Source organism: Callorhinus ursinus, unplaced genomic scaffold (genome assembly GCF_003265705.2).
Source record: "Callorhinus ursinus isolate GAN/ISIS: 27379988/994484 unplaced genomic scaffold, GSC_fseal_2.0 scaffold10, whole genome shotgun sequence".
Lineage (NCBI taxonomy): Eukaryota > Metazoa > Chordata > Mammalia > Carnivora > Otariidae > Callorhinus > Callorhinus ursinus.
The window spans coordinates 12,157,312-12,184,835 of record NW_027397072.1 but is presented as its reverse complement, the minus strand read 5'-3'; the positions used below and the strand labels follow the sequence as shown (position 1 = coordinate 12,184,835).

The 27,524-nt window shown below is 37.3% G+C and overlaps 1 protein-coding gene across 3 annotated transcripts in view; it reads left to right on the top strand.

Annotated features, from left to right (window-relative positions):
• Nucleotides 1–27,524, top strand: part of NBAS (NBAS subunit of NRZ tethering complex) — a 358,882-nt gene that overhangs the window by 46,170 nt on the left and 285,188 nt on the right. For all 3 annotated transcript variants that reach the window (XM_073897011.1, XM_025867764.2, XM_073897012.1), the window contains 3 exons: nucleotides 1,875–2,013; nucleotides 9,107–9,175; nucleotides 20,626–20,754. In XM_073897011.1, the coding sequence (XP_073753112.1) occupies nucleotides 1,875–2,013; nucleotides 9,107–9,175; nucleotides 20,626–20,754 (337 nt within the window). The remainder of the gene's footprint in view (nucleotides 1–1,874; nucleotides 2,014–9,106; nucleotides 9,176–20,625; nucleotides 20,755–27,524) is intronic.

The window sequence follows — 27,524 nt, the reverse complement described above, 5'->3', positions numbered from 1 at the left end:
TTAAGTAATCTCTATGCCCAATGTGGGGCTTGAACTCATGACTCCAAGATCAAGAGTTGCATGCATGCTCCACCAGTTGAGCCAAGCCAGGCGCTTCCGGAATTGTGTGTGTTGTGTGTGTTTAAACAAATTGACTTTTGAAAAAAAATTTCTTTGTGGAATATTTGAAGCCTGTTCATAGAGACGATAGTATATTGACTCCTTTGTGCCTGTCATTCAGTTTCAACAATCATTTCGTGGCCAATCTTGTTTCATAGATATCCCCAGCTCTTCCTCCACCCACCTGTTTTGGATTACTTTTAAGTAAATCCTTTTGATATGCCAACACTAGAGAGTCTTATGAAGTGTTGTTTTCTTTTACCTTCCAATTTCTATGCAGAAACTAAAGTTTTTTAAGTTTTGGTTTTACCATGAACATGGTCTAGAAAAAGGTAATGACTTATTTGTGTGATGGAGTGCATCTTCTTTCTGATAAAATGGGAGCATAGTGATAACAATACTATGTGTTTTGCTTTAAAAGGAGCTTGATAATTGTTTTCTGTCATTTGGGACAGTGATAGTTCACGTTAGGGGCGCACTATATGCACAAGACCAATGAAACCTGTGGCCTAGCTCTTCTCCTACTATATTGCCTTATTGTCATTGGGAACAAAAATAATTCACTGGTAATTGTAGTGCTTCCTTTAATATATCAGAACTTTACTTTCAAACTTTTCTCTTTTTTAGACAGATGATTATAATACCTATTATATAGTTCCCTGCCAGATTTAGTGAACATGACTTTAAAAATCATGACTGTTTGTGGTGACTCTAGTTAAAAATACTGTGTTGCGTATTTCAAAATTCTTTTTTTTTTTTAAAGATTTCATTTGAGAGAGAGAGAGAGAGCGCATGAGAGGGGGGAGGGTCAGAGGGAGAAGCAGACTCCCTGGTGAGCAGGGAGCCCGATGTGGGGCTCGATCCTGGGACTCCAGGATCATGACCTGCGCCGAAGGCAGTCTCTTAACCAACTGAGCCACCCAGGCACCCCATGGATTTCAAAATTTCTAAGAGAGTAGATCTTAAAAGCTTTCGTCACAGGAAAAAAATTTTTTTTTCTTGTAACTATGTATGGGACAGATATTAGCTAGACTTATTGTGGGGATCATTTCACAATATATACAAATTTCGAATTATTATGTCATACACCTGAACTAATATAATGTTATGTATCATTTATACTTCAATAAAAAGTCATGACTGGGTTTTATTATTAATCAACTTAGTTTGTGTAGTGTCACACAGACTTTGAACTTTTAGTATATGTTAGACTGTTTGCTCTGTTGGTACCTCACCTCTAATTGCTAATGAAGTAGAGCAAACAGTAAAGTAAACACATCATAATGCACATCTAAACTACTACATAGTCTTGTTTCAGTGTAGTTAGACTGTAGAGTGCTGTCCTATCCAGGGCGCTCCCAACTGTCCTTGCTAAAACATCTGTAAGTGTGTATAACCCACTGCTCTAACGAATACATACATACCTGGGTGTGGTGACAGACCTGTGTGTTAAAGTTTACTGGTGTTGATAACAGTTTCTTCACTGTTCCGTGGTCAACCTTAAAACCTTTTTACTCTTCTTAAAATTCCCATCCGGATTTCAGGGGCTTGAGTGTTTAAGCCTTCCTCTGTAAGTGAAGGTGAAATTCTAATTGAAAAACCATCTGCTTTTCTTTTGGTGGTTTCTTCTAAAATGTTGAACTTCTAGGTTTAGTGTATAGTAATTTTACTTTAGTTTTCTTTGTGAAGGTGACTGTTTCTGCTCTCCTTGTTTTGATGTCCTCTTATTCAGACTGCAATTTATCAGTTCTTTCTATTTTTCTGTGTTTTTTTAGACTTTTGCTGGTTGGTGGATGTGAAACTGCTGAAGTGGGCATGTCAAAAGCTTCTCGCTATGGCCTGTCTGCCTGGAGAGTTCTTTCGGGATCGCCTTATTATAAGCAGGTTACTGATGGTGGAGACAGAGTCACTGCCGTAAGTATTAGTCACGGCATTTCACTTTGCGAGTAGGTCTCAGGCAGGACAGGAGGAAATACTTTGTCTTAAATGAGGAAAGTGACTTCATGTGAAATTTTAGTACTTCTTTCAAATATCAAATTTATCTAAAGTGTTTTTTTGTTTAACTTGGTCTCATTTTTATTAACAGTATTGGCAGATATTAGAGAAAGAACCTAACAGTAGTCCTATTACTTGCATTTGCTTATTTAGACATTAATGTTTATTCAGCACTTTTTATGGGCTGGCAACTGTTCTGAGCGGCTGTGCGTATTAGCTCACTTAATTCTCACTGACTTTTTGAGGTAGGTATCATTACTAGCCTGTCTATTAGTGAGGAGAGTACAGAGTAATTAAGTAACTTCCCTGGGTTGCCAAGCTTGTAAGTAGCAGAATCGGAGCACAAACTCCAGCACAGGTTCCCCCTGTTCAAGTTCTTTACCACCATGGTACACTTGCTAATATTTTGGTCTGCGTTCACCTGGATGATTTACCCAGCCGTTCATTCCTTTGTTCTGTAGCAGAGCACTCTGGTGTGCTGTAATAGTCTGTACAGGCTAGGTTCTGCTGTGATAATAAAACCGTCCGATAAACAGATGAAAACTCCTGACATGGGTTACTGTATAACAATTCATTCCTTATTTGTGGCAAAGCCTGTTCTTGGTGCCATGACTCTCCTGGACAGTTTGTTCCAAGTGATGGTTAAAGAATCCACACAGGTTGGTGACCTTTGAGATTCCAGTGTCTCAGTATATAGGAGGGGGAGGAGGGGGTTAAGAGGTGGAACTTTTCAAACCAGAACTAACATTACCTGTGCTCACAGTTCATGTGTTCTAACTAATCACATGGCCCTTCCTACCTTCAACAGGCCTGGGAAATAGTTTTTCCACGTGTCCAGAAAGGCAAGAAAAATGAGATATTCGTGAATACTAATTTCTCTGCTGTATTGGCACCCTACATATTGTTTACTTATGTAAATTGCAGGAAATCAAGCACTTGATCACAATTATGCATCCTGTGCTTAGCACACTGCCTTACATGTAGTGGACGCTCAGATACGTTTCAAGTGAGGAAGAAACCAAGAAATTAAAGGGAAACACAACATAAGTGAATGTGTTATGTTGTTTTTTCCTGTAGTGAATGTATTTGTCCTGTTATTTCTGTTCTAAAATGCACTGATTTTAAAATAATCCTGTAAAACCATGAATGGTTAAAGGTTTGGTGTTAAAAAGGAAATAATGAAGAAGTACTTTTAAAAAGAAATCTTAAGCAATTATTGTAAGCTTCCATTCTTTTTTTTTTCTTTAGCTTTTGGCATGTTTTGAAGTACGTGATTGTGAATTTAACCCAACAAAGTCATTCTTTTTTTTTTTTTTAATTAGCTCAATGTAGTGGTTTATATGCTACTAGACCTTCTAACAGTTTGTATTTCTGCATGAATTTATAGTCGAGGACTGTGCTTTGTCTTTTTCCTTCCATGCATTATCCCTCTACCCATTCTAGGTACAGCCTCCTCCTGCAGGATGCAGGGAGGAGTCCAGACTAAGTGTTAGTGGCCATACTTCACAGATAAGGAGCCCAAGACCCCAGGACTAAAAATAGGGGAACACAGGTGGAACGGATCTTCTAGACTCTGTTGAGTACCTTCCCTCGCTCCCCATAGGAAGTTATATACAGATCAGTGGTACCGTCAGATTTATCTATGATGATTATCCCATAATTCATAAAGAGGTAGGAGTTGCTTATACATATTAAACATATTATTTCGTTTCTGCAGGAAGTTAGTCCTGTTTCTCTTTCTGATTTAATTCATACCCAGCTTGTAGTTTTCTCTGTGAGATCTCCCAGGGCAAATCTTGGAAAGAGTTTGAAACCGTTTTGGCTCTTGAATCTAAGTGTGATGTCTGCAACTTATTTTTAAATGGTTTAGTCAAAAACATAATTTTTAAGTTTTATTTAAGTAATCTCTACACCCAACACAGGGCTTGAACGCATAACCCCAAGATGAAGAGTTGCACGCTCCTCGACCGAGCCAGCCAGGCGCCCCAGTTAAAACCCATAGTTTAAAAGATGTGTATACACACACAGAGATAAAGCAAGTGTGGCAAAGCGGTAATAACTGGTGAACCCAAGCAAAAGGCATATTGGTGTTTTGTTGTACATTCACTTCAGCTTCTCCTTAGCTATGAAATTTGTCAAAATTAAAGGTTGAGGGGGAAAAAAAAAAGAAAAAAGCAGGTAAGTGTGGAGAATACAAGGAGAGATGAAGTAGGCAAACGGTGAAAGTCCGTTTCAGTACAGATAATCAAGCGTGTTTGTGACAGAATGGTCTGGGAAAGGAAGAGTCACAGAATATGGTCACATACCATGAAACCTTTCTTCACCTTGGCTTCTTTGAATTCTCTTGTGCTTTCACTTTGCTCCTCACTGAAGTATTGGAATCTGATTTGCTATGGTCCTTCCTTCTCCAGCTGAAGCTCTGGGATTGCAGTCTCTTAGAAGAAAATTGCCTGTTCACGGACAGAATAAGTGGGGAAAAACATTAAATTGCAAATCGAATGCTTGGCTGTATGATTAATTTCTTCAAATGCTGCAAGTGTATTTTAATTACATTAGTGGCTCTTAAATGTGTCTTGCCGCTAAACTTACAGTCATTCTACATAGCCTGCTCCTGCCTCGAAGTAATTTGAATTACAGGATTAATTCCTTTCGTCAGGTGGCAGATATTGTCCTCATTGAAGGTGTTTGTTTAAGGTTGCTATTATGTTGGGGTGGATATTGACGAAAAATGCTGCTGACACATACATTCTCGTCTCTCACAAGGCTGCTAGGTTGTAAAAAACGACTATGCAAGATTCAATATGTGCATTGACCAAAGTTTCCAAATTAATGTGAGATAGTTTTATTTATTCATTTGTTCAACATTGAATCACTGCTCTGGGTATTAGGAATCGGAAGGTAGCATCCCTCAAGGGGTTTTACTGTATAGGAGTATTACAGCTATGTCCACAAATAAGGGCAGTAAGCTGTAATAGATAGCAGGTTTGAATCCAGGAACTGGGAGAAAGGAAAGAACCCATACGTGGGAGTCAGAAGTCTGGGATTGGAATCCTAGTTCATCACTTACACTTGTGTAGTAAGGCTTTTGCCACAGTCAAACGAGCTAATGTATGTGAAGGCCCTTGGTAAGCCATAAAATGATCTATAGTGTTCATTATTACTACCTGTTTGTATTTTTAAGATCAGAATTGTAGAAAATATGTAAAAATGAACAGGACTAATTTTTATGTTATTGCTGTTGCTGCTTTCTGGGTAAAGGATGTTTTTGTGGAGAGAACACGGGCATTTTGGAATCCTGTTTCCCTGAGAAATCCCATTTCCCTCAGAAAATAGAAATAATCGGAGGACTATTTCCATAAGATCCCACTCCTTCCCTCCATCTGTCTGTACACGGTACCTTTTCTCTTGTTTTTACAGATGAACTGTCTTTGTGCTGGCTAAGGCCAACCTGTCTGTTTGTCCACCAGATCTCACATTCTTGCTTACTGAAGGATATTTTTCCTGCCTCATGAATTTTGCTGTCGATTAGATTTATCAGCATACAACATGGTTTTATTTTTCCATCATTAAAAACCATTTTGTTTCATTTGGTTTCGGGGGATTTAGACCCCACTAAATCCTGCTACCACCCCCATTTATTTCCCTTTCTTCAACATGTTCGAGAGCTGTCTGTATTTGTTTACACTTCTTTCTTTTCTCTCTTGAATTCGAATTCACTTGTGTGGGAATTTACCTCCATCATTTCACTGAAACTATCATTTTGATGTTATCATTGCCCTCCAATATTTTACCAGTTTATCAGTTTTATTGGTAGTTTGTCTGTCTTTCTCTCTTTCAAAAAAGATTTTTATTTATTTGAGAGAGAGCAAGAGAGCAACAGAAAACACGAGTGGGGGGAGGGGCAGAGGGAGAGGGAGAAGCAAGACTCCCTGCCGAGCAGGGAGCCCGAGGCAGGGCTCCATCCCAGGACCCCGGGATCATGACCTGAGCCGAAGGCAGACGATTAACTGACTGAGCCACCCAGGCACTCCTATTGGTATTCTTTAATCCCTACTAATTGCTTTTACAAAAATCAGTTTATTTTCCTTTTTCCCTTTCTGTTCTCTTCCCTTTTTAAGTTGTGTTATTGCTACTTTGACAAAACGTGTAATATTTGCACGTTAATTTCTACTCTCATCCTTACCTTTCTTTAGCCTTCGATGTCCATTTCTTTTTCAGAATGCTGTTACTTCTTTTGTCGAAATGTTCCCACTTATCTCTTGGTTGGATGAAATTATCTTCTAGTAGATGTGGTTTGTTTTTGTTTTTGTTTTTTAAGATTTTATTTTTAAGTAATCTCTGCACCCAACGTGGGGCTTGAACTCACCACCCCGAGATCAAGAGCTCGCTGCGTGCTCTACTGGCTGAGCTAGCCAGGTGCCTCTCTTTTAGTAGATGTTTTGAGAAGGTCTCATAGGTAAAGAGTTCCTTCAGTTCTTTTATGTTCAAAATTGTTTTCCTATAGCCTGGATATTTGAAGGAAAACATGTCTGGAGATAAAATCCTTAGCTTACCATTTCTTTCATTGAACTTAAAGAAAAGCCACTATTCTGTTATTGCTTTGCTTTGCCTGTGGAATTTGAAAATTCTCACTTATGTTAAATCATTTTCCCTACAAAGGGAAACAGAAATAACATACAAATGTTATTTGGCCATTTTGCTTAGAGTGCCTTGAGGATTTTTGTTATCTTTGTGTGAAATTTAATAGCTTTCCTGGGTTTTTCTTGGAGTTGATTTTTTGGGGGTTAATTTTCTCAGGTACCCCCATTGGCTCTTTCAGTGTATAAATTCAGATCTTTTTCAATTTCTGGCAAGCTTTCTTAGATTATAATTTTGACAATGTTTTTAGATAAATGTCAGATCCCTTTGCTGCCTTCCCTTGTCTTTCCTTCCTGGGCCCTGCAGTATTTTTACAGTCTGCTTTGGCTCACCACCAGGCCTTGTAGTGAGTGTCATGGGGAGGTGGGAGTTGGCAGGAGCAGTGGAGATGACACCTGGGATTTGGTGATTTTTATTTTTCTACTTAAAATTATTTTGAAGTTTGGGTTATCTTCTGTCTTCAAGTTAAGCTGAGGGCACTTTTTTTTAAGATTTTTTTTTTTAATTTATTTGAGAGTGAGAGAGCACGAGTAGTTGGAGGGACAGAGAGAGAGGGAGAAGCAAGGCTCCCCGCTGAGCAGGGAGCCTGAGTTGGGGCTTGAGCCCAGGACCCTGAGATCATGACCTGAGCCAAATGCAGATGCCCAAATGACTGAGCCACCGAGGCGTGCCTGAGGGCATGGTTTCCACATAGATTTATTTATCTTTTTCTGTCTTTCTGTCTGTCCTGTAATCTCTGCACCCAACATGAGGCTTGAACTCATGACCCTGGGACCAAGAATTGCATGCTCTACTTACTGAGCCAGCCAGGCACTTCATGTTTTCCCTTGGTTTTTTTTTTTTTTTTTTTGGTGTAAATATTGGGAGATACGAAGCTAGGTCATCACTAATGGCTTTAGCTACTCAGAAGTTCTGGTAGGAAAATTTTTAACCTTGACAAAACAGTACTCCTCTTTGCCTTTTTCTCTTAAGGAAAAATTCATATAGTATAAAATCAACCATTAACCATCTTAAAGTATTCAGTTCACTTGCATTGAGTACATTCACGGTGTTGTGCAACCAACCATCACCAGGATCTAGTTCTAGGATATTTTCATCACCCCAAAAGGAAACCTCATACCTATTAATTAGGTTGTCACTCCCTGTTCTTCCTCCCTCCAGCTCTTGGCAGCTACTAGTCTGTTCTCTTTCTATGGATTTACCTATTCTGTTTCATATAAATGGAATCATACCATATGTGGCCTTTTGTATCTGGTTTCTTTCATTTAGCATAATATTTTGGAGGTTCATCCAAGTTGTAGCATGCATCAGTGCTTCATTCCCTTTTATGGCTGCACAGTATTCCGTTGTGTGGATATACTACATTTTGTTCATTCTTTCTTTAGTGGTCATTTGAGTTGTTTCCACTTACTAGTATTGCTATGAACATTTGTTTGGTACAAGTATTTGTTTGAATACCTGTTTTTCATTCTTTTGGGTATGTACTTAGGATGGAATGGCTGGGTCAAATGGTAATTTCATGTTTAGCTTTTTGAGGAATAATCATACTTTTCCCCAGCAGCTGTACCATTTTACATCCCCTCAGTAGTGTACTAAATTCTCTTCATCTTCAACAAAACTAGTGGTTTTCCATTTGTTAAAGTATTTTCTTCTCCTCTCTTGCTTTTATAAATGTATCTCTTAAATCTAAAGATAGTCTTGTGTTATATTATTTCAAATACTGGTTTCTAAATTTTTTTTTTTTTTTTTTTGGTATTTTTCAAGTATAGGATCAATTCCTTAATGAATGAAATTTCCCTACTGGAAATTTTGACTTTTCCATAACAATGATAGGATAAAAATGATAACCTGGAGAACCTCATTGGAGAAGAGCTTGAGTGGCTTCTGATTTGCATAGATTGTAGTATACTTGTTATGTGTGTATTTAAAAAACAAAACATTTGAGTATGGGTGTATGTTGACAGATTTACCACTTGTTTTTTTTTCCCAAATAAAAATAGAGTCTCACCAAGATCTTGGACACCTATTGATGATTTTCTCAACTATTTCTTTTTTTTTTTTAAAGATTTTATTTACTTGTCAGAGAGAAAGAGTGAGCCAGCACGGGAGCAGGGAGGAGGGGCAGAGGGAGAGGGAGAAGCAGACTCTCTGCCTAGCAGGGAGCCCAATACAGGGCTTCATCTCAGGATCCTGAGATCATGACCTGAGCTGAAGGCAGACATTTAACCCACTGAGCCATCCAGGCACCCCTGTTTTCTCAACTATTTCTTAAAATATTAGGTTTGCTATAATTTGCATTTCATAATAAAAGAATTTTTACAGCGAGACAGCATTCCATTAATTTTTCTTTGTATGATGTGCATTTATTTTATAGGTACCAAAGACATTGGGATTATTAAGGATGTTAAGTGTCAAGTTTTATAGTCGCCCGGGACAACAACAGGTAAGTCACAAGCTTAACCTTGTGCTTCTCAGATGCTTTCACCCTGAGTACCTTTAAAGGACAATTGAATGAACCTTGAATGTTATAGATCTTCATCTGGATGTGCTCTTAATTGCACATTATGTGGGCGTATACATAAGTAAAAATTCATAGAACTATTCACTGAATTTGTTTTACTATATATCATTATCTCTATAAAGAAACTTAAAAAAGTAAAGAATGAACCTAGTTCTCTTGAGTCTGGGAATGTAAGCCAAAGAATTCTCCTGGAATCATTATATGATCTGAAGTTTTTTGTTTTATCTTGAGAATTTTGTATCCTTGTCTACAATATATCCTTTTCAGTTCGTTTTAATTAAAAAAAAAAATTCTGAGATTACTGAAGCTCCCAGAAGAAACAAGCCACGTTGATTCTGATCTTCAAGTACCATTGTTATACTGCTTTCCTCAGTAAGAGATGCGTGGATTCATGGCAAGGTTGTTTGTCAGCTTCATCCTGATGTGAGTGAGATGCTCAGGAGCTGCCTCTGGGGGAGGTGGTTCTATTCACTCTCTCTCTGTCTTGCTCTCACAAGTGTCTGGGCCCACATGGAGGCCTCAGATCATACCCTTCCTGTTTTGGGGAGAACCAAACAACCTCATTTTTCTGTTTCTCCAATTTCTTTACTAACCCAAAGGAAATTATAAGAAAATACAGAAATCGTAAGAAATAAGATGAGCATCCTATTGTTGCATTTGTATTTAATATATTTAAAATTTTGAGTTCTAGTTCTTTCTGTGCCATTGACTTCAGCTAAATCGTGTATTATGGATTTGTTTGGCATTCTGTCTGTAGAAGCAAGCAGTACCACTACTGTTTATGTCTGAAAGTCACTTTCATGTTGAATCCCCGTATGTTTGTGCTATTTTCCAGTTAGCATTCTCCTCAGTCAGTTCATGGAGTTTGTTTTCATTTTGCAGATGAAGAAACATATGGAACATCAAGTGACTTGGCCTCTGCCATGTACTTGGTTCTCTCTAATTTACTATGTTGCCTCTGTTGGCCTGTTAACCATTTTAGTGCAGGAGAGCCAGAGCATTACTTTGCTTTTTCTCCCTGCGTCCTTTCCCCATTCTCCTTAATACTATTTAAATTAGTCTTTTTTTTCATATTTTTAATTTAACTTCTAGTTAGTTAACATGCAGTGCAATGTTGGTTTCAGGAGTAGAATCTACTCCTAAGTTACTATCTTTAACAAATTTTAAAGTGCTCACTTTTTTTTAAATTTTATTTTGTTGACTATACTAAAACAAAAATAATGTCATTTCAGTGTTTATTCATTTTTTTTTCAGTCAATGAGCAAACACTCCATTTGAGCCCAGGCATAATGTTAGAGCTGAGAATAAATAGGTGAATAAAATGCATTGTATTTCCTCAAGGAGCCGTCAGTGTAGTGGGGGAAACGTTTATAGAAGCGGTTGTGAAGCAACACAATATTACACATTTTATAACCCCTGCTATAACATCATATGAAGTACCATTGAGGTGCAGAAGAGGGAGCCTTTCATTCTGGAGGGGATACTTGATTTGGAAGTAAGAGTTCCTCATGCAAAAGGAGGAACACTGGACATTTCCAGGCTGGCAGCAGCATGTGCAAAGTTCTGGAAGTGTCAGCAGTGCTGGGATTCTCTGGTTTGCTGGGCTGCAGGATCTGTAGACGCTTGTGGTTTGTATTTGGTGCTTATTTCATTTGGACTAGTGTAGATGTAGTATCTTTAGAACAAGAATTATTTGGGGATTGCTATTCATGCTTCTCCTTTGTGTTATATCCTGTGTAATTATTAGATACTGTATTTATTAGTTGATTTGGGATATTAATAGGCAAATATGACTCTGTTCAACCGGTATAGGAAGACCTGTTTTTAAAAAAACGTTCTTACCACCTGGGAACTCCAGTTGTGTGTTGCCTTGACCCTGCTATTGGCAGTTCTCTTGTGTGGAACGCGGCTCTTTCTCCTTAATATGTTTTGATCTATCCTAATGGCACATTGTACCAGAATCCTTAAAAAGACGTTTTGAAATTAGTATTCTAAAATCAATGCCTTCAGTAAATATCTGAAGGTTATGTGTTACCTTATTTGTACCTGATGGTTCCTAGCCCAGAAATAATTATGGGGCATAGATTTTTTTGTGCTGTAATTGTAGAGCTGAAAGGCCTCATACGGGTTATCTAATAATTCCCTATTATTGTGAATGCTTTCTAGCTTACATGTACTTTCACATGATCTCACAGGAAGCTTGCATTGTTGGCATTATGATGCCTATTTTATTTTAATTCAAATATAGTTAACACACAGTGTTGTATTATTTCAGGTGTACAATATAATGATACAGCACTGTTATCTGTTACTCCATGCTCATCATCAGTGGACTCTTTAATCCCCTTCACCTATTTCACCCATTTCCTGCCTCCCCACCTCCCCCCTGGCAACCACCAGTTTGCTCTCTGTATTTAAGAATCTGTTTTTTTAATCTCTTTTTTTCTTTGTTTTATTTTTTAATTCCACACATGCGTGAAATCATACAGTATTTTGCCTTTCTCTGACTGACTTATTTCGCTTAGCATTATATCCTCTAGATTCATCCATGTTGTTGCAAATGGCAGGATTTCATTCTTTTTAGGGCTGAGTAATATTCCATCGTTTATAATATGCCACATCTTCTTTATCCATTCATGTAAGGATGGGCACTTGGGTTGGGTCCATAGTTTGGCTAGTATAAATAATGCTGCAATAAACATAGTAGTGCATATATCTCTTTGAAACAGTGTTTTCATTTTCTTTGGGTATATATCTTAGTGGAATTTGCTGGATCACATGGTAATTCTATTTTTAATTTTTTGAGGAACTTCCATACTGTTTTCCATAGTGGCTGCACCAGCTTGCATTCTCACCAACAGTGCATAAGGGTTCCTTTTTCTCTACATCCTAGCCAACAGTTGGTATTTCTTGTTTTTGATTTTAGCCATTCTGACAGGTGTGAGGTGACATTGTGGTTTTGATGTGCATTTTTCTGATGATTAGTGATGTTGAGCACCTTTTCTATATACGGATGTCTGTTGGCCATCTGTATATCTTTTTTGGAAAAATGTCTTTTCTTGTCCTTTTTTTTTTTTAGTTAATTTTTTTTTTTTTTTAAAGTAGGCTCCATGCCTGGCGTGGAGCCCAGTGCAGAGCCTGAGCTCATGACCCTGAGATCAAGATCTGAGCTGAGATCAAGAGTTGGATGCTTAACTGACTGAGCCACCCAGGCGCCCCGATCTGTTCATTTTTAATTTTTTTTTTTTTAGGTGTTGAATTATGTAAGTTCTTTATTTTTTTATTTTTAAAGATTTTATTTATTTTTAGAGATTGAGGGTGCACGCATGTGAGCAGGGAGAGGGGGAGGGAGAGAGAATCTGAAGAAGACTCTGTGCTAAGTGTGGAGCCTGAGGCGGGGCTCCATCTTATGATCCTGTAATCATGACCTGAGCCGAAATCAAGAGTTGGACACTTGACAGCTGAGCCACCCAGGCGCCTTTTTAAGTTCTTTATTTTTTATATTAGTTTCCTATTGGATATAAAATTTGCAAATACCTTCTTCCATTCAGTAGGTTGTTTTTTGTTTCGTTGATGTTCCTTTGCTGTGCAAAACTTTTTATTTTTGTGTGGTCCCAATAGTTTAATTTTCTTTTTGTTTCCCTTGCCAAAGTATGCCTAGAAAAATGTTTCTATGGCTGATGTCAAAAAGATTACTTTGCCTATTTTCTTCAGGAAACTTTATGGTTTCAGGTCTCACATTTAAGTCCTTAATCCATTTTCAGTTTATTTTTGTGTATGGTGTAAGAAAGGTGTCCAGTTTCATTCTTTTGCATATAACTATCTTGTTTTCCCAGCACCATTTGTTGAAGAGACCATTTTTCCCCATTGTATATTCTTGCCTCCTTTGTCGTAGGTTAATTGACCATAAAAGCATGGGTTTATTTCTGGGCTCTCTATTCTCCTCCATTGATCTATGTGGTTTTTTTGTTTGTTTGTTTGTTTTGTTTTTGAGCCAGTACCATACTGTTTAGATTACTATAGCTTTGTGTTATATCTTGAAATCTGGGATTGTGATACTTCCAGTTTTTTTCTTTTTCAGGTTGCTTTGGTTATTTAGGGTCTTTTGTGGTTCCATACAAATTTTAGGATTATTTGTTCTAGTTCTGTGAAAAATGCTCTTGATATTTTGATAGGGATTACATTAAATCTGTAGATTGCTTTGTGTTCAGTAGTGTGGACATTTTAATAATATTGGTTCTCCCAACCCATGAGCATGGGATATCTTTCCATCTGTTTGTGTCATCTTCTGTTTTTTTCACTGGTGTTTTATAGTTTTCAGGGTACAGGTCTTTTACCTCCTTGGTTAAGTTTATTACAAGATTTTTTTGTTTTTGTTTTTTTAGTGCAGTTGTAAATGGGATTGTTTCCTTCCTTCCTTCCTTCCTTCCTTCCAAAGATTTTATTTATTCATTTGAGAGAGAGAGCACAAGCAGGGGAAGAGGGAGAGGGAGAAGCAGACTCCCCTCTGAGCTGGGAGCCCAACATGGGACGTGATCCCAGGACCTGGAGATCATGACCTGAGCTGAAGGCAGACCCTTAACCATCTGAGCCACCGAGATGCCCCAGGATTGTTTCCTTAATGAAGTAGCAGAAAGAGAAATTATTAGTGTATAGAAATGCAACAGATTTCTGTATATTTTGTATCCTGTGACTTTACTGAATTCATTTATCAGTTCTAGTAGTATTTTTGTGGAGTCTTTAGGGTTTTCTATATATAATATCATGTCATCTGCAGATAGTAAAAATTTTTACTTTTTTCTTACCAATTTGGATGCCTTTTATTTCTTGTCTGATTGCTGTGGCTAGGACTTCCAGTAGTATGTTGAATAAAAGTGGTGAGAGTGGACATCCTTGTCTTGTTCCTGATCTTAGAGGAAAATCTCTCTTAGAGGAAAAGTTTTTCATCACTGACTGTAATGTTAGTTGTGGGCTTTTCATATAAGGCCTTTATGATTCCAAATAACCAACTGCTGATTGTCTGGCATATAATATTATCTTTCAAAGAGTATATTAATAATAAAAACTATGTATGTTCTTTTATAAAGAATATTGGCTTGGAAAATTTTTTTCCCAAGAGTTTTCTCTTTCCTACATACTTTTGCACCAGTGTTGCTCCCCACTGCTGCCCCCAGGTTTGTTAACCATGCTTTTGAGGATGATTGATTGATTGATTGATTTGGGGGAGGTCAGACTTATAAACCACAGTGGGCAAGAATATCTACTGAACTTCTTGAGGGCAGAGATTTATGTTTTGCTGGCTCCCCAGAGAGTGTAAAATGGTGCCTGACATGTAATATTGTATTATTGAGTATATTTATTCAATAAATAATTGTTGAATGTTGGAAGAGCAGGGCTTATGAATTCACCTTTAAGGCTGCGTAGTAATTTGGAACATTTTGAGTGTATGCACTACAGTTCAGACTTTAATTTTAATATAGCTTGTACATTTGAAAGGTGTAATGAAATAGGAAATCACTCATTTTTAATTGTTCTATGTAGATGATATGCAGTGGAAGAAAGGCAATTTAAACTAATCTCAGTATAAAGATCTGATACTTAACATTTAAAAGAATTACTCTCTTAGAAAGGACAGTTAAAAGTTTTATTGCAGTGTTTGAGAGCAGGCACAATTCCACTCTAAATATTGCTGCCAGTAGTAGAAGGATTTAATTAGTGTTTTTAATTAAGAAAAGATCAAATGGATGTTTGAGCTAGTGGTTTAATAAATGAGAAATAGAGGTGGAAGTTAAAATCCTCTTCATATTATTAATTTCAATAGTATTAGTATCACATTGCTACACAAGAGGTTCAATGAGGTAAGAGGAAAGTACCTTTTGAAAAGTTTTGAGAAGAGATTTGAGAGAGAGAGGTAAATAGAATTGATAATACAGTCAGTTAAAAGGGCTATAGATTAATTTCTGGTGGAAGAAGACCATCTACTGTGTAAATGGGCTTTGCCATCCAACTTACTTTGTCCCATGTTGCCTACCCAGTGATAACAACTTACCAAGTAATTACTTAGTGAGACTGCCTTTCAGTGGCTACTCACGGAATAGAGTAGACTGAAGCAGGTAGTAAGTGATATTTGTCATTTTCTTTCTTGTTTTGTTTGTCTCACCTTTATTAAGGTATAATTGTAAGATATCTAAAGGGAACAGCGTGATGATTTGCTGTATGTATACAATATGAATGGATTTTCCCCCATCGAATTTACACGTCCACTACCTCACATATTTACCTTTTTCTTCTGTGTGTAAGAATGTTTAAGTCCTACTCTTTTAGCAAGTTTTAGTTATGTAATGAAGTGTTATCAAGTGTAGTCATCATGTTATACATTAGATCTTCAGAACTTCATTTTATAACTGAAAGTTTCTACCCCTTTACCAACCTCTCCATACTTCCTTCACTCCCCCAGTCTTTGGTAGGCAACCAGTTTCCTACTATTTGTTTCTAGGAGTTTGATTTTTTTTTTAAGATTACATATAATATATATAAGTGATATCATGCAATATTTGTCTGTGTTTGGCATATTTCACTGAGAATAATGCCCCCCAGGTTCATCCATGTTGTCACAAATGACAGGATTTCCTTCCTTTTTTTTAAGGCCAAATGATACTTGTGTGTGTATGTGTGTGTGTGTGTTTGTGTGTGTCAGTCTGTCTGTCTGTCTCCACATTCTCACCAGCATTTGTACTCTTTTCTTTTTGATGATGGCTATCCTAACATGTGTGAGGTGATACCTCATTGTGGTTTTGATTTGCCTTTCCCTGGTGATTAGTTGTACACCTTTCCATGTACCTATTGGCCATTTGTCTGTCTTTTTTGGAAAAAAATGTCTATTCAGATGTTTTTTCCACTTTTAAGTTGGGTTATTTGGGTTTTTTTGCTATTGAGTTTTTGGAGTCCCTTGTGTATTTTGGATATTAACTTTTTATCAGATACGTGGTTTGTAAATATTTTCTCCTGTTTCATAGGTTGTCTTTGCTGTGCAGGTGTTTTTAATTTGATGTAGACCTGTTTGTTTATTTTTGCTCTTTTTGACTTTGCTCAAATCCAAACAAAATCATTGCCAAGACCAGTCACGGAGCTTATCCCCTGTTTTCTTATAAGAGTTAGGGTTTCAGGTCTTAAGCTCAAGACTTTCATCCAGTTAGAGTAGATTTTAGTATATGGTGTACATTAGGGGTCCAGTGGCTATCTGGTTTTTTCAGTACCATTTATGGAAAGAGTATCCTTTCCCCACTGTGTGTTAATTGGCTCCTTTGTTGTGAATTAGTTGACTGTCTATGCATGGGTTTATTTCTGGGCTCTCTGTTCTGTTCCATTGATCTTTGTGCCTGTTTTTATATCAGTGCAGTAGTATTTTGATTACTATAGCTTTGTAACAGTAGTTTGAAATCAGAAAGTGTGATACCTACAGCTTTGTTCTTTCTCAAGATTGCTTTGGCTGCTTGGGGACTTAGGGTCTTTTATGGTACCAGACGAATTTTAGGATTATTTTTTCTAATTCTGTGGAAAATGCCATGTGAATTTTGGTAAGAATTGCATTGAACCTATAGATCACTTTGGACACTATGGACATTTTAACAGTATTCTCTGAATCCATGAACATGGACTATCTTTCCATTTATTTGTGTTCAATTTCTTTGATCAGTGTTTTATAGCTTTTCTAGTACAGAGCTCTCCCCTCCTTGGTTATATTTATTCCTAAGTATTTTATTCTTTTTGATGCTAGTATAACTGGGATTGTTTTCTTAATTTCTCTTTCTGATAGTTCACTGTTAGTGGATAGGAATGCAAGTGGTTTTTGTATGTTGATTCTTGTATCCTGCAGCTTTACCGAATTTGTTTATTCTGACAGCTCTCTGGTGGAGTCTTTAAGGTTTTCTATATACCATGACGTCTGTAAAGAGACTGTTTTACTTCTTCCTTTGCAGTTTGTGTGCTTTTTATTTATTTTCTTGCCTAATTGCTCTGGCTAGAATTTCCAGTACTATGTTGAATAAAACCGGCAAGAGTGGGCTTTCTTGTCTTGTTCCCCTGCTCTTAGAGAAAAAGCTTTCCACTTTTCACTGCCAAGTATATATATTCTTGACCAACATTCCAGCTGTTGTAATGATTAAAATAAACATGACGTTTATATTTGAGGAATATAAGAGAAATTCAGACACATTTTAAGTGAAGTGAAAATTACGGCTAAATTTTATTGCTTTTGGAGCTACTTAATTCAAATAGAGAAGATGAGACAAAGATTATTATTCACTTATGCTGAGAAATCTTAATACAGTATAAGGAATTACGGTTTGAAGGTTTGAGGTTTACTTTTATTGTGATGTGCAGTTGATTGAAAAGGCATTTCCTCTTATTTCCAGAGCACGTACACTGAAATTCTCTCTCTGGCCGACCAAGAAGCACTCAGACTTCTAAATACTGCAGACTCTGTTCACAGAATTTAGCCTGGATTTTCTAACTGTGGCTTTAGATCTTGTGTAACACTTACTGTCAGGATAATAAATTATTCCCTGAGCCTGAAATACTCTGTGTGCTATAGAGACTCAGAAATGTTTCTACAAATAAAAGAGGAGTTTTTATTTCACAAGGAGAACACCTTGTTTCTAAAGTAACACAGTTGACTTGTCTATTGCTGACTGGCTGTAATTCAATTACTACTGGTAACTGTATCTTCTCACTGTGGGTATATATGAAACTTAAACAGGTAACTTGGGACTTTAAAGAAATGTATATACAGCTCATGTCTGGGATCTGCCTTTTTTTATATATTATGTTAATCACCATACACTACATCATTAGTTTTTTTTTAATAATTTTTTATTATGTTAATCACCATACATTACATCATTAGTTTTTGATGTAGTGTTCCATGATTCATTGTTTGCGTTTAACACCCAGTGCCCATGCAGTACATGGATCTGCTTTAAAACACTTCAGGGGAAAAAAAAATTCCCAAGAATATTGTAGTGACTTGGGAAGGAATCATGAAACAAGTGTAGAATGTTGATACTTGTTTATAAGCTGGTTGTTGGGTCCGTGGGTATTCATTGTACTATAATTTCTACTTTTGTGTCTGTGTAAGTGCAGATTTCTACAACAAAATGCTTAGAAAAAGGAATGGTAAGTTTGCAGTGTGGATATCATAGTATCAAATAAAACTAAGGGGATTTAAGAACCCACCAGGTTAAAAAGCAAGTGGTAATATTTTAGTTAATATATTTACTGCTTAATATCTAGAAAGAAAAGGAAGGAAAGGGGGGGAGAAGGATTAAAACAAAGGATAATTTAGCATATTTGTTCAGTGTTTTCTAGGTCACAATGCTATTGTTAAATTCTTCACATTATTCAGTATACTTTTTGTTTGTTAAAGACATTCATAAACTTCCTATTTGCTTTCAGAGCACTTTTAGGGGAGTTGGTTAATGAAGCATTTGTAATACCTGGGAGTGCTCATCCAGATCACTAGTGACTAATTACGTAGGTGAGAAAAACAGTTAAGTGTACTTGACCATTACTTCTCCTGAGGAGCATACCTGTGGCTCCTGGAAAAGCTACGACCCAGGGGAGGGCATTGATCATGGTGCGGTGGAAGTGACCTGTGTCGGGATTGAAGATGCATCTAGCTCAGGTTCTGTGGTCTGTACTTGAATGATCTTCAGCAAGTGTCTTAACCCTTGCGGTCTTCAGTTTCTTTCTTTATAAACTCTCAAGTGATGAGGGAGAGTTCTTCTAGCTAATGAGAATCTATGCTTGTGAGGTGTACCTTACACCAAACCGTGGAGCTTATTGACCAGAGTTGTGAATGGAAGATGCCAGGCTCTTCATCTTCTGCTCTTGACCTTTCCATCACAGAGGAGGGGATGGGGTGTATTTAACATTGTGCTGTACGTGCTTTTGCTTTTATTGCTTCTCTTTCTTGGGCTTCTGTATTTTATAATTTCTTACATTTAATTCTGGCATTCTGGGCTAGACATGTTATATCCAGCTAAAGTGATTTTACTCCTTAGTGAGGAGATTAGAGGATACTCATCTTTTCATCTGTCTACTCATCCTGCATTGTTTCTCACTTTCTGAAATCGTTCTGTTTGTTTTGGATGGCTAATATATCTTAGTCATTGTAGACCTGAGGACTTAAACTCTTGTGTCTATAGAGACCAGGTAGATAATGTGGTGAATTGAGCCAGGCATACTTTCTTTTTTTTAGTATAGTCATGTTTAATTTTTACTTCTATAGCTGATACTTGGCCTTAATCTTTGGGCCATAGCCAAGAATGGTGGGGGCTTTGGCTAACTGGAAAGTTTATGACCCTTTGAAGGGTACATATGCTACCCAGTCCCACCTGATTATTGCCATTTGGGGGTGCTGGGCCCTGTGTTGCCAGTTTTCTAAATGTTAAGGACAAATACGGTTGTAGGCCCTCATTTTGGGTCTGTTTTATTATTTGTGGGTAAACTACCTTAAACCCTGGTTTTAATAAATGCTTGATGGGCACTAGATGTCAGTTAGTGTTTGTTTGATTCTTCTGATTCTTCTTAGACAATAGGCAGGAGACCTTTCTGCTTGTGTGGTTTCTCTTGTGGTAACTGAGCAACCTGGTATTCTCACTGGGAAAGGACTGAGCGATTGTTTGGACACGTAGGACTCTGTGCACACTGAGGTTGGCCATATGAAATCCGTGCACTACAAAGTTTCTCTTTTCTGTAGCAACAGTTAGATTCCTCAGATTTACCAGGGGATCTGGACAATAAACACTCCTAGTGCTCCTCAAGTGCAGGAGTGCGTGTCCCCCTTTGCCTTCTTCTCTTCTCCTCACCGTTGGACCCTCTTTTCTGCCAACTCTCTCTTCCTCCTGTCTCTTTCTTTTTGTCCACACAGCATGAATCTGTGGCCTGTTTGTGGTAGAATATTCCAGACATTGTGTACATACAGAATCTTGTGAAAATGTGGAGCCTAAATTCAGGAAACTCACAGTCTGGTCAATATCAACCCATAAAAGTTAATAAGAACTCATGGTAATTGATGTGTGATATAAGAGTATTTTTATAATGCTCACATATTTGAGTTTTCAGTTATATGTAAATTATAACACCGTAAAAGAGATTAAAAAAAAAAAAAAAACCACAACTCCTGAAGGGTAAGAGTCCTGTTTCTTTATGCTGGAGCACATTATAGTGTTATAAAGTTGTTGGAACCCTTAATTATGAGAGATCACTTATGACGTGGCACCCCCTGAAGAGTGTTATTAAATTCTGGAGGTTACTTCTATTCAGCTACAAGTTCCTTGATCTGACATTAATGTAATATAATTACTATATAGGATGGCATCTTTAAGATGAGCCTTTCTCCAGATGGGACCCTCCTTGCTGCCATTCACTTCTCAGGGAAACTAAGCATCTGGGCCATTCCATCTCTGAAGCAGCAAGGGGAATGGAATCAAAATGAGCAGGTATGTCTCTTGATTATTATCATTCTAAGAATGAGTCTTGCTTAAGGGTGCATACTGACAATACTAATTTCATTTGGTTGATATTTTACTGTAGCACACAGCTATTATTTATTCACATCATGCAAAAGCTTTAGTTATATTCGAATATTATCAATATAGTAGGATAAATTTAGAGTAGAGTAGCACTGTGTACTGACTGTAATTTGTAATGCAATACACTCTGTATACAGAGTGTACTCTGTCCACCAAATCTCCTCTTTTCTCTTTTTCTCATTATAAAAATACAGAATGAAGATATTAATTTTGTAGCAATAGTCAACTAATATGATGGCTTCCAAGGGTCAGTATTCTAAAAGGGTTACAATTCTTCCCACATCTTGCAACACTCATATAATATTGGGCTTATTTAAGGCTTAAGACTTGAAGGGAGTTACCTTCTCTTCACTCAAAAGGGTAAGAGTCCTGTTACTATCTACTCAAAAGGTAGATAGTGAAGATTACAGTCTGTTAATTTTTTAGTGTCTTGAAATGACAGTTTTTAAGAATGAGCAATGTCACTTGTTTAGCAACAGATTCAATATCTGTTATAATCTAAAATCCTCATGGGCTGTGTATTGTGATAGAGTGAAGATTTAAAGAAAAATCTTCCCAGTTAGATACAACTTATGTTCTAGATCTTTTACTCCTCTGATGACTATTTAGCATTTCAGCACTTAAGGTTTACACTTCCCCATACCTCTTTTCCATAAGAATATCTTGTCACCAGCTTTAGTGGTTGGTTTTGTGATTCCAGGATTGGAGCCTATGCCCTGAATGCTCTGAATGGATTGATGACCTTTTTCAGAATTCTTTTTAATGTCATTTCATCAGTTAAACTGAGCTATTAAAAGAATTTTGAAAATCAAAGGGTGTTTGGTTATTCCCAGAGTAGCAGAGGGAAAGAGAAACTGGCTTGGCATTTTCTTACACTTTTCACAGACTTAAATTTGTTTTCACTATTCTTCAATTTTTTGTTTTTATGCACAAGTTTGGGAAGATTTTTTTCCCTCTAGCTCCTACTCACCTTGAATGTAATTTGGTTTCCACATGTCTACTGCACTCTATCTCACTAGATCTAGATTTGTTCTAAATAGAAGAGGCGCTCCTCAGTCTTCAACCTCAGTGGCTCAGTACAAGGAACATTCTCTCTCTCTCTCCTTGGAATTTATAGCTAGCTTGATTTATATCTTCCTTCTAGAAGTGGAGTGGATCAACTCTAAAACCATTTGTGTAACAAATATAGCTATGCATACTGGATTATTGATCTAAAAGGTACCATGTATTTGTCATGGTTATTGATGTATAGTGATAAATTTGTCATTTGGGAATACCCTGTTGTATTATATGTGTGGAATTTTACATTTGGGCAATTTTTTTGAATTTACTAATTTTCTTGAATTATTTCATTCACTTAATAGAAATACTGATGAAGTTCAAGGCACACTTAGTATTTTATTTTGTTAATATTCCCGAATGGCATATGTGTGTAGTGCAAAGGCTATTTAGGCAAAATTCATTAGTATGCTCTTACGTTTACTGAAATTCTGGATATCCTTCTTTACCTGCAAGGATAAATTGAATTTATTATAGTCCTTATTAGCATATATTCAACTTTTTAACTGGTTAGACATTATTTTGTCATTAGTTGCCAATCAATATCATTTTAATTAACTACTCTTTAGCTCATTAATGTTATTCATTAGATTTTTATAATGATTGTACTAAGAGTTAAAAATTGTTTAAAAATCTTGAATGAATAACTAAATATCTCAGTAATTTGGAAAATGCCATCAGAAAAGTAATGGGGCAGGAAGGGAGGAAGAAGTTTATGGTGTAAAGAGATGAGTTCGTGCCAAAAGTTGTTCTCCAGTATTGTCCCAGGGAGACTCTTTTGAACTCTACCTTGAGAGTTTATCATTTTATTTTTATTTTTTTTAAGTTTTTATTTATTTATTTAACAGAGAGAGAGAGAGTGAGAGAGGGAACACAAGCAGGGGGAGTGGGAGAGGGAGAAGCTGGCTTCCTGATGAGCAGGGAGCCCGATGTGGGGCTTGATCCCAGGACCCTGGGACCATGACCTGAGCCGAAGGCAGACGCTTAACGACGGAGCCCCCCTGGTGCCCTCTACACTGAGAGTGTAGAAGGGTAGTTTGTCAGGGATGGCTGGAGAGGGACCTTCCTGTTGTACTACAGGGAGCTTCCATCTTACTTCTTCTAGCTCTGTGTTACGCTGTAGAGGGATCCTTCTGTTGTACTCCAGGGAGCTTCCATCTTACCTCTTCTAGCTCTGTGTTAGCACCCCCCCCCAAACAGTCTACAGAGACCATCTACTGATGCAACTTGTTATATCTTTTATTACAAACTGACCAATTTTTAGGGTAATACATCTGTCTTTTCAGATTGGGTTGCTATAAATTCCCTTGAATGCCTGAGCAAACTAGAGAAAAAAACAGGTTTGAGGACTCACAAAACTGCAAACCAGGGACCTGGTTGCCATTACCATGGACATTTTGCAGGTGGTAGATTCCTTTGCTGATGGAACAGTGGCTTAGTGAGAATTACTAAACCTAATCCTACCTTTATGGCTATTTCTGCTGCTGCTCAGCACACCACCTCATTCTAGATTTCATCCCATCCTGGGCTGGTGGCTGCCAGGCCCTCTGTTTTCTTTCTGTAGCTCAGCACATGGAAAGACTGTGGCTAAGTAGAATAGATTTTGTGCTCCGAGACCCCTGCTCATTTTGGTCTGAGAAGAAATTTTGTCCACAGTTGAAAACACGAAGAATTTAATTTCATATAATCTTTTCTTTAAAATTCTAAGATTATGGTCAAAATGCAAACTGATTTGTTTACCTGTCATCTTTTCTCATCTGATCATGATGCTGTTTCACACTTGCTTCCTGAACTTTCCTCTCCCTGCTCCCTGCTTTTGTCCAACCCTTTCTACTATTCTTTCTGAAACATTATTCCATGATAGACAGATGCCTATGAGGCTTCATCATTTTCACAGGAAGAACACTCTGGTTTCTTTTGATACACTCATTTCAGGCTTATGTAGCTCAGTAAGATCATGGTTCATGTAGACAGTATTCTTGTAGCTTCTGCAAAATTTGCTGTAATAATAGCCTCCATTATTATTTATTGAGCACTTATTTTGTCCGAGGGTTACTTAGCAAGTCAAGTAAGCAGTAGAGTTGAGATTGGGTTTCATCTCTCTCTGACTGTCTTGTACATGCTCTATCCATGACCCTGTGGGAAAATAAATACATTTTTAAAGAGGTGGAAAAAACATTTATTTGGTTTTTTAAATTAGGCTTTATTTGACCTTTAAAAGAATAGAGTTAAATCCTTTTTCTCAGTGACTGTAACACAGATTTCTTCAGCCTTCTCGGATGTGTTGAACTCTTGAGCCCCAGTTAGTGTGTACCCCCAAGAACTGGAGTAAATAATTGGCATGGCTTCTCACTGGTAAATCCTTAAGTTTACAATAGATAGATACAGTACTTATGATGTGCGGAGAGATTATGTGAGGGTGGTAACTCTTTGTTCAGCGAAAAGAGTTAGAACAACTACTTTGCTTGAGTCTTTCACCTATATCCTGGGAGTTCATCAACTTGGATTGGACATTTTGGGTTTGGATATTACTATATGAAGGGAGTCATTGAAATCTAGTGTACTATGGTAAGTGCTATAAAGCTTGTATGTAACAGTTCTATAAAGAATAAGCTGTTAACTATATTTGTAATAATAATCATAAAATAATAGAGTTCAACTATTTACTGAATCTTCACCAAGTTTCAGAGTAGAAAATGCACTGAAGTCCCAGTGCTTGTGCCCTTAAGATGTTCATAGTCTTGCAAGGGAGATTATAAACAAATCAATAAAGGAACATGTTAATATTATGAAAAGATAAGCTCAGAGGAAGGACACACAATCCATTTGGTGGAGTTGGGGGGAAGGATCTTTGGGAGTAAGTAGCATTTGTATAGTAAGGTTTGGCTGTCCACCCTGAGTGATTGTCACCTATTTCAGTTACTTCACTGCAGTCCTAGAAAGTGACAAGTGTTTTCGTATTTTAATAGATGAGACTAGTGCTAAATGAAGTAAACTTTTATCACTGCATGTTAGACTCAAGATTCCGGTTGGGCTCGGGTTCTCCGACCTCATAGGTTAAGCCTTTTTTTCAGCATATCTTCTGTAGCCCTTGTGTTGAGAGCTGCTGACTTTTATCTGGGCCAGTTAGGCACTAGCGATGATAGTGACAGAAAACAAGGGAGAGAGTCCATGCAGTTTATGTGAATGACACCTCCGGAGTTGGGTGGTTCGTTGTGCCGAGACCCTGGAAACGTGAAACTGTAAATAAGTCATTTACCAAATATATTGGTGTCATTTTATGTACTCATCACTGGGTGAGAAACTTAAACAGTGCTCCTTTCTCATTTGTCCAGCAGTAGTCAAGGGACCTTGGGTCAGCCAGCTAGGACAGGGCTCTACCTCTTCTTATGGCTGTTCTAGGAGATGAATAGCCAAGCCAATGAGTTTGAAATAGATTACATGGTAATATATAGTGTATAATCAGCTATCGTTTTAGCTAAAACATTGCCTGAGAAGAAACTAATGTTACTATTGCCTATACAACCTTTTAGACTCTTTTACGAAATTGTGAATGCAGCTCATCTGGGGCTTTCTTCGTGTAATTCGCTACTTTATTAGTTTTTCATAATATGCTTTGTGTGATTGAGTATTTTCTCTTTAAAATCTAATGATTAAAGGTAGTTGTGGAAGTGCCTCTTCTGATTTACTTCTCTCCAGTTTTGAGTTGATTAAATACTTCAGCTTTCATTGTCAATATGAAATTCCATCTGGCTAGAAATCTGTGAGTATTAAGTTTTGTTCATGTCTGGAATATAGTAAAATTGCTAAAGTGTTTTTCATTTCAAACATTTCCCATATGTTATGTTTATATATTTCCATCTCATTTTTGGCCTTAATTTTTGTCTGAAGAAGTTTTATTATTTTTCTATTTGTACTTCCTTAGATGAAATAGGAAAGATAAGTTTCATTTCTCCTACAATTTTATTTGCTCTTTGACACAAAAGTAGGTATTGAACAAATTTTGTTAAATGGATCAATCAATGAAAGATAAATGGGAAGATGACAGTTAATGTGATTAATCTTGATATAAGCCACAGCTGTTTTCACAACTTCACTCAACTGTGAACTTCTGGAGAATAGACACTGAATATACATTTCTTCCATGGGGTCTAACATAGAGCTTGGCATATTAAATACTAATAAGTGTTTGTGGAATGAAAAAAAAAAACAAAAACATTTGACAGGTTGCTTGTATGCTGTTGCATGCGGAGTCTTCATTATATTTAGCTTCTAGCCATTAAAAAGGATCAACAATTAAATTCCTAAATCCAAAGAAAACATTGCAGTAGCCATGATAGCCTTTCTGTACAAAATCTATAAGTGTATTCTTAGGACATTCTCCTTTAGGCTGCTGCTACACCATGAGATGGGGGCACCTCGGGCTGTTTTCGGACACAAGGTAGCATGTCCTACAAAGCAGAGTGACACGGAGGTTACTTCTCAGAATATAACAACATGGTACCAGGAGTGAGTACTCCTGGCGTGCATTCATAGGGGTCATGGTGATCCTGCTCTCAAAGCACCAGCCTCCAGAGTGTATATCAGACGTCCTATAGCACGGCCAGATTGCGGATCTCCTCATAGAGTTTTTAGGGATCAAGGATGGTAAGTCTGGTGCAGTTTGAATAGTATGGGGGATGCAGTAGGAATATCAGCTTTTTTGGGGGTGGGGAGGTGCCTCTTAATCCCCTTTACCTATTTTTGTCCATCTCCCCCCACTCCTACAACTACCATTTTATTCTCTGTATTTATGAGTCAGTTTATATTTTCTTTGTTTTGTGTTTCAGATCCCACATATAAATGAAATCATATAGTATTTGTCTGTCTTTGTCTGACTTACTCCACTTAGCATAATACCCTCAAGGTCTGTGCATGTTGCCATGCAAATGGCAAGATCTCATTCTTTTGTATGGCTGAGTAATATTCCATTATATGTATATACCACATCTTTTTTATCTCCTCTATCAGTGGCCACTGGGTTGCTTCCATATCTTGGCTGTTGTAAATAATGTTGCAGCGAACATAGGGGTTTATGTATCCCTTCAAATTAGTGTTTTTCTTTTGTTTCTTTGCTTTCTTTCATTCAGGCTTTCATAGCCTGAAGCAGAGCTAAGTTTGGAATTTTGTTTGGGCTTCTTTCTTAAATATGCTGTGCAGATAATTTCATCAGACTTGCACATATTGTGAAGTTAAACATTTAGTGCACATATCTAGAGTGAATCTGCTAGGTGTACTGCAAAGGTGATAGTGTATAGATCTGTGTATATCCAGAAGAATTTAAAGCAGGTACTCAAACAAATACATTTACATACATGTTTGAGCAGCACTGTTCACAACAGCCACAAGCGGAAGAAACCCAAATGTCCATTAATGGAAGGCTGGATAAATCAATTGCGGTAAATACCTACAATAGAATGTTATTTGGCCATAAAAATGAATGAAGTACTGATACATGTTATCAGTACATGTGGATGTACCTTGAGAACATTATGCTACTCGAAGGAAGCCAGACACAAGAGGTTTCATGTTGTATAAATTCATTTATATGAAACATCCAGAATAGGTAAATCCATATG